This window comes from Puma concolor, chromosome D4, assembly GCF_028749965.1.
Source record: "Puma concolor isolate L17-30 chromosome D4, mPumCon1.1.hap2, whole genome shotgun sequence".
In the NCBI taxonomy this organism is placed as follows: Eukaryota; Metazoa; Chordata; class Mammalia; order Carnivora; family Felidae; genus Puma; species Puma concolor.
The window spans coordinates 88,850,181-88,864,025 of NC_141679.1; the positions used below are offsets into that span (position 1 = coordinate 88,850,181).

The following is a 13,845-nucleotide window of genomic DNA, read 5'->3' on the forward strand; positions in this document are numbered from 1 at the left end:
CCCTCCCGTGGGCCCTGCCGGGCTGAGTGCCCCAAGTGTCCCCACAGGCCCCTGCCTTCGCCCTCCTCCCGGCAGAGGGCGCGTTTGTACCCCGAAGACGGGCCGGCCACTTTGGAAACCCAGATGTGTAAAGAGGCAGAAAAGTTGTTTCGGTTCAAGCGAGTCACGCCACAACCGGGAAGCGCATCCACCGCAGGCTGTTCAAACGGCCGAGGCTCCGCGACGTTCGTTAACTTGGGTGTCCGTCCCCGTGTGCCACAAGCGTTGTGTCCCCAACCCGCCCTCGCGCTAACTCGGGCCCAGCTTTTGTCCCTGGGGCTCGCAGTCAGGGACCGTGGCCGTCCAGCACCCGGACTCACAGCCCAGAGCTGAGGAGCAGGGTGCCGAGCACGCGAGGTCGGGGTGCGGGGGCCAGCTCCTCCCTGGGCCCCGCTTCGCCCGACTCCGTGGTCACAGACAGGCTCCGGAGTCCCACACTGCTGTCAGCGTTTCTCCTGCATACTAACGACTCGACTCACGCGCGATCGGGATCCGGGGTGGGGGTAGGATTTGTCAGTAGAGATGGTTCCTGGAGGCAGCTCCATCCCTGTGCTGCCCATGGATTGGCTGGAGCTTGCCCCCACCGGGGAACCGGATGATGAGACAGAGGTCCCCCGCTGTCACTGTCTCTTGCTGCTCACGCGGCTTCCCTGGGGGCTGGCGCTACAAAACATAAGCTACCCCTTTCTCCCCGCACTGTTGCGCACCCCTCGTGGAAGTATGTTCTGGATGATGCCGAGCGAGGCCACGGCTGGGGCGGTCGGGGTGAGCACGGGGGGCCTGGGTCTTGCTTCCCGCGGCACTGAAGCCCCTGGATGAAGCAGCTGGGGCGGCTGCCCCGGGGCCAGAGGGAGTGGGGGATGGGGAAGGGGTCCTGGAACCGAAGCCCCCACACGCCGTGGCCTTCAGTCTCCGTAGAAGCAGATGTCGGTGGAACTGCCAGGCCGTTCAGGCAGAGCCCCGAGGCTCTCGAAGCTGAAGCTCGCAGCTCGCTCCTGCCGTCTCTACCTGGCTCCTTCCCCACCGAGGCAGCATGTGATCAAAGAACCAGCCGCTGTGGAATCCCTTGACCTTTGTCACAGTCTTCAGAGAGCCGCAGCGGCCACCACGCCTCAGAGCCGGGCAGCCGCACGTCACCCTGGCCGGGACGCACAGATTCCGCGCCAGGTTGTGAGCTCGCCCCAGGTCTGCGCGGCCTCGTTTGTGTCCAGAATGTCGTAATAAATACGTATGCGTCTCCCACAGCCCACGCTGTCGTCTGTGCGTCCGCGCGGGGGGTCGGGGAGCCGGGGTGATCGGCGTCACCGATAGCTGTGCCAGCGGGGCCTCCGCGTGGCTCTGAACCAGTGTCTGGAAGCCGCAGGAGCGGAAGAGGAAGAGGAGTCTGCCTACACGCGCCGGCCTTTCCCGGCCCCAGAGAAGCAGGGGCGGGGGCCGGGGGGTGGGGGGGCGGGTGTCGAGGCCCCGCATCCCACAGGCCGGTCCCCTCCTGGCGCTGCGCCCTGGCCACTCCGAGTAACCCCGCACCGAGCAGGGGCCGCCCTCCCTGGGCCGGGCAAGGCCGCCTCGCGGCCCCGGGGACCTTTCCCTCGGCGCACAGCCGACATTGTGCCGGCGTCACTGCATCGCGGTGGCTGGTGTCCAGCTCCCTGACGTTTAGTGACGCTCGTGTTTTATTTGCCCCACGGTTTGGGGTGGTTTTGTTGCTACTCCCTGGGGTCTGGTGGGGAGAGAAGAATTGGCGGTTTTTATGTGTTAACTTGAAACACACATGCTCGTGAGATCCCCTCACACGTGAGTGTGCAGAAGCATGTTCAGCGCCGAGAACGGTTCCTCGGCGTCACCATCACCGGTCCCCACGGACTGCTGTGGGTCCCTCCTGAGCACGCCTGCCACCTCACCCCACCCCAGAGGTAGCCCCTGGCCTCTGTGGCCGCGTGCGTCTGTGTCTAAGCAGTATCTTTAGCTTTGCTCGCATCGGAACGTCGTCTACACAGAATTCCCATGGTGCAGATTTCACGACTGGCTTTTCTTGCTCACCTTGGAGGATGAGAGTGAACCAGTTCTGTTGATTCGGAGTTTTGGAGACAGTCACTGGATTACAGGAAGGTGGGGGAGAGATTGGGAGGTACCACTGGGCCTGAAAATGCTTTACATCTTCCCTCGAAGCACCAGGCTTTGGGACGCTGGGCTGGTTCAGTCCGTTCAGCGTCCGTCTCTTGGTTTCGGCTCAGGTCATGATCTCACGGTTCGTGAGATTGTGCCCCGAGTTAGGCTCTGCGCTGACAGCGTGGAACCTGCTGTCTCCGCCTGTGGATTCTCTCTCTCTCCCTCTCTCTGCCCCTCCCCCGCTTACACACAGGCACTCTCTCCAAATAATCTTAAAAAGAAACACCAGGTTTTAAGTGGCTCGGCCAAACTTAGGTGCTGGAATCCTGAGACAAAAGAGGAGACTGTGGATGTTCACCCCACGGACTGCGGACTGGGTGGGGACGGGAAGCACCCACCGGGCAGGGCAGCAGGGGAGGCCCCTTCCTGTCTTTCCCTCCTGCCAGCTCCCCCCCGCTGTCGGGCTGCTCCCTTAGGCTGGGACTGGGCCTCACTCCAGCAGCACCTTTTAGAGGAGCCAGAGCCACGGCCCGGCCGGGGAGTGTGCAGACCTGCCGTCCCATCTGCCTGTGCTTCTCACGAACCCGCATTCGCAAATACACGGGCAAGGCACGGGCCACCCAGGAAGTGTGGCTTCCCACCTTCGTGCTTGTTGCAATTCCGCACAAACAAGCCTGTGGGTCTTCCCCCCCTTGAGGGAAGCCAGTGGTGTTTTGGAATGGGGCCTCCCTCTGGCTGGTTTCCGTGCAGGAGAGGAGCGTCACTGCGGGGAAGGAGCAGGTGCGGGAGAAACGAACGCCCCCAGGGGGAGCTGTGGGAAGGGCAGTCCGAGCTGTGGACCAGGTGCCTTCCAGAAAGCTGTCCCAGGGGCGTGTTAGGATGCTGTCTCCAGCCCTTCCCGGGATCTGACCCCAGTGAGCAGCCTGGTGTCTGGTGAGTGGGAGCCGGCACAGGCTGGCCTGGGGGCAGTGAGAGGGTGTGCACGCTGCCGGGGGCGCCCAACCCCCCCTCCCCCTGCACCAGGCAGGATGCTGCCCGGGATCCTTCCGGCCCCTGCTGCTTCCTTCCGGGGCCAAAGAGCTGATGAAGAGATCCCTGTGTTTTCTTCCACACCTTAAAAAATAAAAACAATGAGGGGCGCCTGGGTGGCTCCATCGGTTAAGCGTCCGACTTTGGCTCAGGTCATGATCTCGCGGTCTGTGAGTTCGAGCCCCGCGTCGGGCTCTGTGCTGAGGGCTCGGAGCCTGGAGCCTGCTTCGGATTCTGTGTCTCCCCCCACCCCCGTCTCTCGGCCCCTCCCCTGCTCATGCTCTGTCTCTGTCTCTCAATAATAAATGTTTTTAAAAAATGGAAAAAAAATTAGAAAATAAAAACAATGAAATAGATAATAAACCAGAACCTCATGGCTGTCAACAGCTCCCGACACACCCAAGGGTCGCTTCACAGACTTCACACTTTAATCCCTGGTCTGAGAGGGTGCTGGCCACAGGCTTACTGCCTCGGAAAAGAGCAGCGGAGGCCAGGGAGGGAAGGGGAGGCCTCCTCCAGCGGGGGACAGGACTTCCCCGCGGCTCAGGGCACGGGGACGTGCGTCCCAGGAAGCTAGGCTGGCCTCCCTCCTTCAGCCCCGGTTCAGAGCTGGATCTCCAGGCTGTCCCGTGGGGCGGACTTCAGGGATCTCTTTTGCTTTAATAAAAGAGAGAGAGAGAGAGAGAGAGAGAGAGAGAGAGAGAGAGACCCTCGAGCCCCCCTGGCTCAGCCCACCTCCATCGTATTGCCCGTTACCGGGTCTCCCGCCAGGGGGCGTCCTTCCCCTGACGCGCTGACCCCCTCTCCCGCTAGGGGTCGCCCCAGCCTCTGCGGCCGCGCTGCCGGGCCTGGGTGCGGCCGGCGCCGGGGAGGCCGGGGGAGGCCCCCACCGGCCCGGAGAGGCCCGGCCCTGCCCCCGCAGACTCCCGGCCCCAGCGGGGCAGCCTGACCGACTGGTCCGCTGCCTCCTGAGTCAGGAGCTCCGGCTTTAAAGTCCAGTCACACCGGGGTTGGGGGAGGAGGCCAAGGCCGCAGCCGCTTGGCGCCTGCGAGGCTGCCCCTGCTCACGCTCCGCGTTGCTGTTTCCCTCCCTCCCGAGACTCCGAACATGGCTCGGAGGAGCCTTAGGGCCTCAAGAGGTGTGGGCACAAACCGCTGTACCTCCCCGCGCAGAGCCTGGGGTCGGATTCTCTGCGCCGGTAGGGACCCGGCCTCCCGCCACGCACATCCTGTGCGTGCAGGCCTGGGCCTCCACTCTGCGATGTCGCACGCCATCTGCGGCCCCACAGAAGCCAAACTAGCCAGGGGGTGGGTCCGGGCACTTGCACTTGACACAGCAGAGCGTCAATGAACGAACGGCAAACTTGCCCCATTTTCCCAGCCCCCCCCCCCCCCCCCCAGGATCCCTGAAAACCTGTAGTTTCAAGTGCATGAAAAACAAACTTCCTGCTCCTAAGGAGCCTCCCCAGATCCCTGGACTGAATCAACTTGAATCTCTCATCACAATGTCCCCGACAGGCAGCTTTTCCCCCAGCGGGTGGGGGGGGGGGGGGGGGGTGGTCAGAGCGAGCCCGGCCCCAGTCTCCACGGCTACGAAGGCTACGTGACTCGTCTTGGGTTCACACAGTAAATCAGCGAGGTGCGGACGGGCCCAGCCGCCTCCGCCCCAGCGCAGGGGCCCTGCCTGCTTCCGTGACCCAGGTCACCCCGCCAGTACAACAAAAACAGTCCCGTGACAACGTAACAGAGGTTATACTTTTATTTAACATTTAAGAGGGTTAACGTATAGTTACAAGGTCAATATAAGCCTTCCAATGGAAGCACTTTATTTGGTTTAATTCCATCTCCAGAGACAAATGGGCAGTTCCAGAACCTTCACAATGGCAATGGGCCGTTACAACACTTGAGATGCCTCCAAAGCTTAGAATTAGTGCCACGCGCACAAATAAACTAAAAAGTTTAAAGGTGCTCAACGTCAGGTTAAAATAGAATTTTGGATCACTCTCTAAGTTTTTTTTTGTTTTTGTTTTTTTAATGCTAGAAGAAGCACAACGAGGCAGAGGCATGAGGAAGTATGAAACCAAGATTTCTGGAAAAATACTTAGCATCGATGTAACTTTTTTTTTTTTTTTCCAGGTTCAGTAAACTTTCTCCTGTAATTACAGAAGTCACCAGAAGGCATTAGGGGGCCCCTGTGCTACAGCTCATCTGGCCTGAGCCTCACAGCCTGGAAGCTTCGAGGCGAACGCCATCAAAATCCAAAGGAAAATCCCATGACGGCTTTCCATACCTTTTTATCCTGCAAAGGAGAAACGGGGTAAATGACCAGTTCCTGTCTTTCGTTTCGTTTTTAGGTCATTGTCAGGGCAGGCTCCTTAAAACTTAGTCATTCTTACGACAACAGTATTCTAGCATCGGCAGGGAAACCACAGGCATTGGGGGTGCGGGGCGGGGAGGCCGGGAAGCAGGTCGGAAATCCCGCGTCTCTACCCTACGTGAACGCGTCCGTAAGAATAGATGAGCTCCCAGTAGGACTCCCAGAGTAAACGATACGTCTCAACTATCACATAATAACTTATTTCCTTTGATGAGCTCGGCCTCACAGCGCAAACCCCACGCCGAACACTGAGAAGTGCTTACGATGCATTCTTTTTTGGACGCAGGTGGTACAGAAGGAAGGGGGGGGGGGAGGGGAAGGCGCAGGGGGTACAAGATACGAGTATATTCTATATCGGGTTTGACAGACATGAAAAGGACAAATCACTGCAGCTTCTACCGTATCCCCTATGTTGCGAGAAATGAATCTGTTCTGACCCGGGATGTGAAAGATGCAATGCACATGCGTTACCGAGGCTCTCAAATCGATTTAAAAAACCATTAGCGTCTTCTGTGGGGTGGAGAGTGGTCGGCTTGGCCTGGTGAGATTCAGAAGTTCCTGGGGACACCTGGTCACCCGGCGGCTGGAGAAGCCGCCCGTGGAGCCCCCGGGGCCGCCCGGACTAACCGCGCACCTGTAGGTTTGCAGGGACGCAGGGGAGCCCCGGCCCCCCCCCCCTTTGCCCTTTGGCCGCCTGGCTTCCGGGTCACGTGCCAAGCCGGCCCTCTAGCGAGACTGAGGAGTTGGCCACGGGTGCGCCGCCACCGTGGGAACCGGAGGCCTGCCGCCAACGTAGCAGCCTCGCGACAGCCAGTGGCCGCAGCCTCTCCGGCAGGTGATCGTCAAGCCAAGGGCGTAGCGCCCTTTAGGGACAGACAGACAGAAGGACAGAGAGACAGAAGGGGGGCGGCTCATGCTCTCTTGCTGGCTCGCCTTTAAACCCGAAGCTACTTCGGTTCACTTGCTCAACCCCGGGCGTTTGCTTGCTGGAAGTTTCTAGTCGCCGAGCCGCTCTGAGGGAGGCGTCTGGTCAACCCCGGTTGGCTGAGAGGAGCCATCTTTGGGGCCGCTGGACACAGGCCCAAGCCCTTAGCACCTGCCCGTTTCTGTCCCTGTCCCTGTCCCTTCGGCTCCCAGAAGACACCCTGGTCTTAGATTCGTAAATGTCGAGAAAAATTGAGGAGGTTCGAGGCGACCGCCTAGTTACCGAAAGCCAAACGAGACAAGAAAGAGGCCCGATTTCCTTCTTGGGCTTCGGATGGGGTCTCGTCCACAGACACTCCCAGCCAGTGATTTCTCCCGACTGTTTCTGCACCAGAAAAGAAGGAACGCTGCGCTGCTCTAAGGCATGAGTGGCCACAGGCTACATGGCCTCACGTTGTCCCCAAGGGTCCGCAAGGGGCGGGAAACCTCGCTCCAGAGGCAAATGCAGTCCAGTCTCCGTGGCCTGCAGAACACGTGAGAACATACAGAAGCCGGAGCCACGGGCAGCACAGGGTCTTTGGTGAGGAAAGCGCTAAAACCCTAAGACGCACATCTCGGAATTCATGGAAAAACGGGAATTTTCGCCCTGCGACCAGCTAACGCCGAGGCGAGACCCTCGTTCGTGAAGCGCCAGGGTCCACAGTGCTCATTAACGAGGGAGACGACAGGGAGAAGGCGGGTGGATGCAGGCTTTTGTGCGTGGCCCCCGGGCTGGAATAGGACGTCCAGTCCAGACCTTTCCAGGCCACTGAGCACAGGCCCCAGATAAAAACGCGTGTGTGCTGAGCGTGCACGGAGGGGGGGGTGCGCGTGTGCATGCGTGTGCGTGCCCCCGTGGCCACCGTGGCCGCTCTCGGGCGATGACGTGTTGCAAGGGCCAGTGTTTGGGGCGAGGTGAGGACCCATAACCAGAAAAGGACCACTGAATACTCAACAGAGTCGGGACACGGGAACACGTCAGTGACATTCGGGCGCTCAGTCCACCTGGTGCGCACTTGGCCTTCCTCGTCCAGATTTTGTTAGTCTCCCGGGCGGTGGGGGGCGGGGGGAGGCGACCAGTGGCAAAGTTTTCACGAAAGGCACAGTGTGAACCATGGACGGGCCAGGATGCTCCAGGTAGACTGAGGGCTGAGGCGGGAGCCCGGGGAGGGGGGAACACGTGTCTAGCTGCCTTCCGTGGCCCTGTGTGTGGTGGGGACAGGGACAGACCTGCTCCCCGCAGAGGTGGCCGGACTGGGCCACGGAAGGAGCAGGGCCACGAGGGGCATGCTGTCGAAAGAAAAGAAAAAGAAAAAGGCAAGCAGCTACGTGGCGGGGGGGGGGGTGTGTGGGGTGGGGGGGTGTGGGTGGGGGGGGAATGTCACTTCAGGCTGAGATGTCCAGGGCCACGGTCCAGCCCAGCGCGGGCGCCCAGGCCTGTGGAGACAAGCAGACCGGAGGGTTTCTCCTGGGAAGGCTCCCCGAGGCCTCTAGGAATCTACAACACAAAAAGAAAGAAAAAGACGGTTTAGAGGAAGGCAGGCGGTCAGGGGGGGCCACTCTGTTTCTCAGAATGCACCACCCGGGAGGGGGGACAGCTTCAGAACAGTGGGGCTGTCACCACAGGGCACGTCTGAGATAAGGAACTTTCACGGTTTCACTTCCCACTTTCCCTGGGGAACCTGCCTTTCCTTCAGGGGTGAACAGAGGCCCACGTGGGAGACGCTGCCCCCACCCGCCCCGACCCCCTCTTTCTAAGGGGGGAAAAAAAAATGTGACCAGGTTCCCAGGAGGGCGCGAGGCATTTCAAGGCCCGGTTCTGGATTCTGTCCCCGGCTGACACTCTCTGTGCTTTACAAAAGTGTAAAATCTTGGCGAGAAAAGGAAAACCTGTCACTTTAATGTTGACTCAGCAATAAACAGTGAAAGTTCTTCATCTTGAGGGGGCAGAGGAGGAGAGAGAGAGGCGGATTCTGGAAGCCCTCGGGAGCACACAGGGCAAGAAACAGAGAAGGTGGCATCATTTTAAAGGGTGGGGGCGGGGAAGGGCAGGATTTTTAAAAAGCATTTGGCCGGAAAAGTTCCCCGTTACTGAAGACAAAAGAGTTAAACACCCGTATCACACAGAATAATTTTCTCGGAAAGGTGAAGAATCATTTAAAATACACAACACTGAGAAAAATACGTTTATTAGAGAGGCAGATACGAGGGTACAGCTGAAAGGTGCCAGACAGATTCTTTTCTTTTAGGATAAGGAGAGCGAGACAATCATGTTGGCCGCATTCAAACAAAACTTACTCAGAGCCCAAGTGTCTACAATAAACTCAAGTGAGGAGGCAGCCGGCAGGGGGACCTAATCCTTCCGGCTTCCCCAGCGGTTACAAAAACAAAAAAGGTCATTAGGCAGCAGAATCACCAATAAAACAAACAGACAAAAGAGTAAAACGGTAAAACAACGAATTCAAGGCATCCTTTTAGTTCTTAGCATCCTTTTAGTTCTTAAATTGCAGTATATACAAATATAGTGGGGGAGGGGTCGGTGGGGGTGGGGAGGGGATTACGGGCATATTTAACAGAAAGCAATTAAAAAAAAAAAAACCAAACCATAAAAGAAGGTAAGTCACAATCCAACGGACCCATTGGACGCTCCTCTAGTCTAAATATTTTGGCAATCATTAAATAGTCACATAGTAGATCACACACACACACACACACACACACACACACAAGTGCACAGGCACGGAACAGCTGCTTTGAGTTCTGGGCATCAGGAAGTAGCGGTCCCCAGGCTGGGATGGGTTTGCTGGGGGGTGGGGGGTGGGGGGGGGAAGGGTGTTCTTGGGGGTCCCGACCAGATTTAGAAACCAGGTGGGGAAGACAGGCCCCTACGTATACACTAGTCACCTCTAAGTGTGCCTCTAAAATAAAAGGAGAAAACTTCATGAACAAGCTGAGACTTGTCTTCTATTGTAGCAGATTAACTGGGCGAGTGGAAACCAGAGTCTACACTCTGGGCAGAAATGGGCATCCTGATTCTTTGAGAATCGTTGCGGGATTTCTTCTAACACCCGGTGCTGCGCTGACTGGCTTAAACGGAAGCTACAAAGTGTCACTGTGCTGTCCCCGATCCTGTGGCGGCCTCTGCTAAGGGCCTGGGGCACACAGCTGCAAATCGTGATCATTCATTTACATGCCCAAACCGGCCACCAGGCCCCCCGCAAACCAACTGAGCCATCTTCTGAAATCTGTACAACCATAAGGGGGAAACAAACAAAAAAAAAGAATTCATGCCCTGTCATACTTCCCAAGGGAGGCTTCAAAAGGCTAACGTCTTGGCCATTTTAAGACTTCTTCAATGTTTAATTTGCTTCCCGCAAGCAGTTCATCGTCCGGAAATGAGTCCAGCAGCGGACAGAAAGCTTGGATTTTAGTATCTGGGGTCTCCCGTGCGCTTGGGTCCGTGCCTTCTGCTAGAATGTGCAGCAAAAGCACTCCTGTCTCCTGCCAGGTGCTGCCCCCGCCCAGGAGCTGCGGTTGCTTTTCAGATCAGCCTTATTTATTATGAAAAAAAAATTTTTTTTGGTAAAGTCAGCTGTAAATTGACTCGAGCTTATAAAAGGAGCTCACAACGTAAAAACCAGGAGCTGGTTTCCCATTTAAAAGTAGGAAAGACATGAAATGGTTTTCGAAGCCAAATAAAAGGAAAATCTCAACCTGACCCCTTTATTCTGAGCTGGTTCTCTGGGATCTCAGGGTAGATTCTTGAAATGGGGACAAGCACTGGGCTCGGTACCCGTCTACACATGTGATCAATTTCACTACCCATCTTGCCAATTTAAAAAATGCAAATCCCCATGTGACCCAGATTCCTTTCAAGACGGTGAAACGCTTTATTTTACTCCGGCCATGGTTAATTATACAAAACAAGCGAGCAATTCTCAAACAGTTGTCCGTAAATTCATATTTTGGGTCTTAAAGAATGCCAGGGATTAAAATAAAACAAAACACTTTTGAAAAGTGATTAGCCGGGGTCTGCGTGTAAGAGGCAGCTGGTGGCGAACCAGGTTCTATTTATGGCCCCACCTGGGGAAGCGTGAGCTGCCTACGGCCCCCGCTTGCCACAAAGTCTCCAACAGAAATGCACTGATTTTTGTTAAGTTATCTGAACAGCACCAGGGCATCTGATGGGCTCGGTCAACCGCAGAGGGAGGATGGCAAAGTCAACTGGTTAATCGTTAACCGAGCTTTTCCGGGTTTCAGTGGGTTGTCTGGGATCACGCAGCCGTGACAGGCTCATCACAAGAAACCAATCGCGATCTTAAACGTGTTTAAGGAAAAAAGACGCACTTTTTAGTACCAACATAGGAATCTCCTCACTCTTTCCTCCGGGAGGGGGAGGTTTTATTTCTGACTTCTTCCAAAGCGGACGACTGCAAGATCGAACTGACCAACTTGCGGAGTTCAACGTGTTAAGTTACAAAACGGAACGTCCTAGGGCAGTTGAACGGGACACAGATGCTACAAACAGGAGGGCTGAGGTCTTACGGCACCCCTCTGACGCGCGTGGACGTTTTAAACTCAGAAACGTCGACTAGAAGCTAGAAGGGCAACTTTGTTTTTCTGGATGCCTACAGGTAACTGCCAGAGGCAGGACTGTTTGTGGATTGCAAATGACAGCAGCGTAAGGGGGCAGTTGGAAGCTTTCCACATAATATTTCATTAGCGAGTGAAACTTGATTATCGTCAAAACTAGCCAGGGAAAGCCGGGTGTGAGACGCCTACGTGCCCACCGCGCCCGGCCCAACGACAACACGCACGCGGGTGTCCTCCATCGAGACTTTGAAGGACTGCCTGTAACCGTCATAGTTGTGGAGCGAGACAACGCCAACTTTTTTTAAGTTTTTTTTTTTTTTTAAAGTTGTTATTAAATATAAGTCTTAGCACCTTTGGCATTTTTGTCCAAATAGACTTCGACGTACGAAGTGGGGACATAACCCTCTTCTTCGTTCCTCCGGATGCGGGTCCACCCGTCACCTTTGTCTTCCTCTATAACGTACAGCGTTTCTCCTTCCACTACTGAAATGGTTCCTTCATTCTGCCCTGCGGAAGCAAGATCAGAGTATTTTAGGCGTCTCGCGCCATCCTGGTGGGGCACACGGAGCCTGGCCGTGAAGAAAGGACAGCCAGCAACAGAGGCACCCACCCCCTCGCCCGTTCCCCTCCAAGGCCTCCTCCCTCGCAGAAGCTTCTAGGCCCTCCCCCCAAGGCCCTTCTCCAGTTCCTCCAGGGAGGGCCCTCCCCTCCTTCCGGGGAAGCCAGGTGTCTCCCCGGGGAAGGGGAGGGGGGCTCTTTGCGTCGCTCTTCCTCTCTCTCGCGGAGAACAAAGTCCCAAGGCTTTGATGACCCCTTTTCCGACGACATCCCGACTTCTCTTTCTCCCTTTCTGGTTCTTGTCTGGAGCGAAGGTTCCACTTCTCCCTGCGATCTGTGTCCACCTCCCTGTTGCCCTGGCACCTGAACCGCCGGGCTCACGGTTATGTTATTATTACAAATAATAATACAAATCCCAAACCACGACTTCCTCCTCCTGCCTTCCCACTTCAGGGGGACCCCAGGAAGGCACCTTCGGGACCCCTCTCCGCTTTCCTCCCCCTCTTCGTTCCCCGCTTCCCATAGCCAGGAGTCTGACGGTTGGCTGACCGCGGCATCTCGGTGCCCACTCTCGAATCGCGGTCCCCAAGACCATTTGCGGGAGACAGTTGCCAAAGTCTAGCCCCCACGGCTCAAACAGCGTTCTGAGCGCAGACTGTCTGGGGCGCTGTTTACAGGGGGTGCCGTAGGGGTGGGGCCGAGGTGTGGGAAGGAGGCAACATCGGCAACATTTAACCTGGTGCTATCTTGTCACTATCAACATTTGGTCTGTGGCAAGGGAATCTGTAAGATCCCTTCGTTCCAGGGCTTCCCCAAACCAACCCGAGCTCGGATGGCTTCTTCCACAGCATCCTCGTTAGCTTTCTACAGGACATCGTGCTGGCAACGCTAGGCTAGTCTTTCTAACCCTCCGTCCCTGTTCTCTGATTGGTCCTGCACATGTGACAGTAAAGATCCTAAGGTATCAACACCCTGCTCAAATGCTTTGAATACCTCCTCCGTTATTGCCAAGTCAAATCCAAACGCTGCTCTTACCCCTGGCCCCCCGCACAGGTACCACTTTCTCGTCTCAGCTTCCCCTGTTCCTAAGACCTCTAAGCTCCAGCCGCACGAGCCCATGCTTTCCTTCCCTCCCTCCCTCCGATGTACAGCAGCCTGGAGGGTTCTCTGAGTTCTCTTAAGGATGGGATCTCACCTCCCCCCCACCACAGAGTGATTGATGTCCCTCTGTCACTCTGTACCCCTCTTCTGGTAAAGGCTGCAAATGTGTGTCTGCTCTCTGATCTCCGGGGGCGGATGCCAAGCCACACCCACCCACATCCCCGCCCCCCCGGGGCCTTTCCAAGACAGGGGCTCCAGAAGTCCTGGAAAGACAGATGAAAAATCATCATCATCCCACACTGTCTGCTGCAAGTAAACTCCACCAAAGCTGTTCGGTTGTGCGGACCGAAGGGCAAACTATACAGCAGTCAGCCACGTGATGATGACGATGACGACGGCAACTCTGAGCAGAAGGAATCTTCTAGAAAGATCTAGAAGGCTTCAGAAGAAGGTCCGGTCACAGCAGGAGGAGGGACAGCGTGCGCAAGCGGGGAACCCCGTGGGCCCATGTCACCTTCGAACGTGTAGAGGGCTTTGCAAGTCCCGATGGCAGGCAGGGGCTCCTCATCATCAAACTCGTCGTCGAAATCCGTGGCCAGCACCTTCACCTCACTCTCCTGACTCTGCTCCTCCGTGTAACTGCCATCCGGGCTGCTCAAGAAAGCAAAGCACACAGCAACTATAGCGACCGACCCCGGTGAGGGCTCAGACTCTGCCACCGTGCGAGCAACGTGCTTGCACACACGCCCCCCCCCCCCCCCCCCCCCCCCGCTAACGAACGCCTTCTCGGATCACCCCGCCTGTCCATCCCCGCCCCACGCGGCATCAGGGACCCGAGTCGTGGCGAAAGGGCGGCTCAGGCCTCACGGGCGCTTTGGTGTCAAGAAACCACCTTACGCTCCTTTCCAGCCTCCAGAATCGGGAAGCGAACACAAGCGAGATACTGTACCTCTCGCGGTCCTGAGCGCAGTTGTTGACCGTGGTCGGGTTCTGGGCCTCGTACATTCCGCTCTGGCGCCGGGCCTGATCGCCGCGCGCTGGCAGCCTGCCTTCCACCTCGGCCAGCCAGGCCTGCG

The 13,845-nt window shown here is 56.9% G+C and overlaps 2 protein-coding genes across 22 annotated transcripts in view; one reads left to right on the plus strand and one right to left on the minus strand.

Moving 5' to 3' along the window:
• The window catches only part of USP20 (ubiquitin specific peptidase 20), a 44,690-nt gene extending 43,407 nt beyond the window's left edge, over nt 1-1,283 (plus strand). For all 3 annotated transcript variants that reach the window (XM_086684256.1, XM_086684257.1, XM_086684258.1), the window contains one exon: nt 48-1,283. The gene's annotated coding sequence lies outside the window, so the exon portion shown is untranslated. The remainder of the gene's footprint in view (nt 1-47) is intronic.
• A 3,638-nt stretch (nt 1,284-4,921) lies between these two features.
• The window catches only part of FNBP1 (formin binding protein 1), a 144,911-nt gene continuing 135,987 nt past the window's right edge, over nt 4,922-13,845 (minus strand). For 10 of the 19 annotated variants that reach the window (XM_086684272.1, XM_086684275.1, XM_086684273.1 and 7 more), the window contains 3 exons: nt 13,719-13,840; nt 13,284-13,423; nt 8,691-11,617 (listed from right to left, as the gene is read on the minus strand). In XM_086684272.1, coding sequence (XP_086540398.1) covers nt 11,442-11,617; nt 13,284-13,423; nt 13,719-13,840 — 438 coding nt within the window. In that variant the 3' untranslated portion in view covers nt 8,691-11,441. Of the gene's footprint in view, nt 8,016-8,690; nt 11,618-13,283; nt 13,424-13,718; nt 13,841-13,845 lie in introns of those variants that run through there. The other 9 variants (XM_086684276.1, XM_086684274.1, XM_086684271.1 and 6 more) reach the window with 2 other exon arrangements.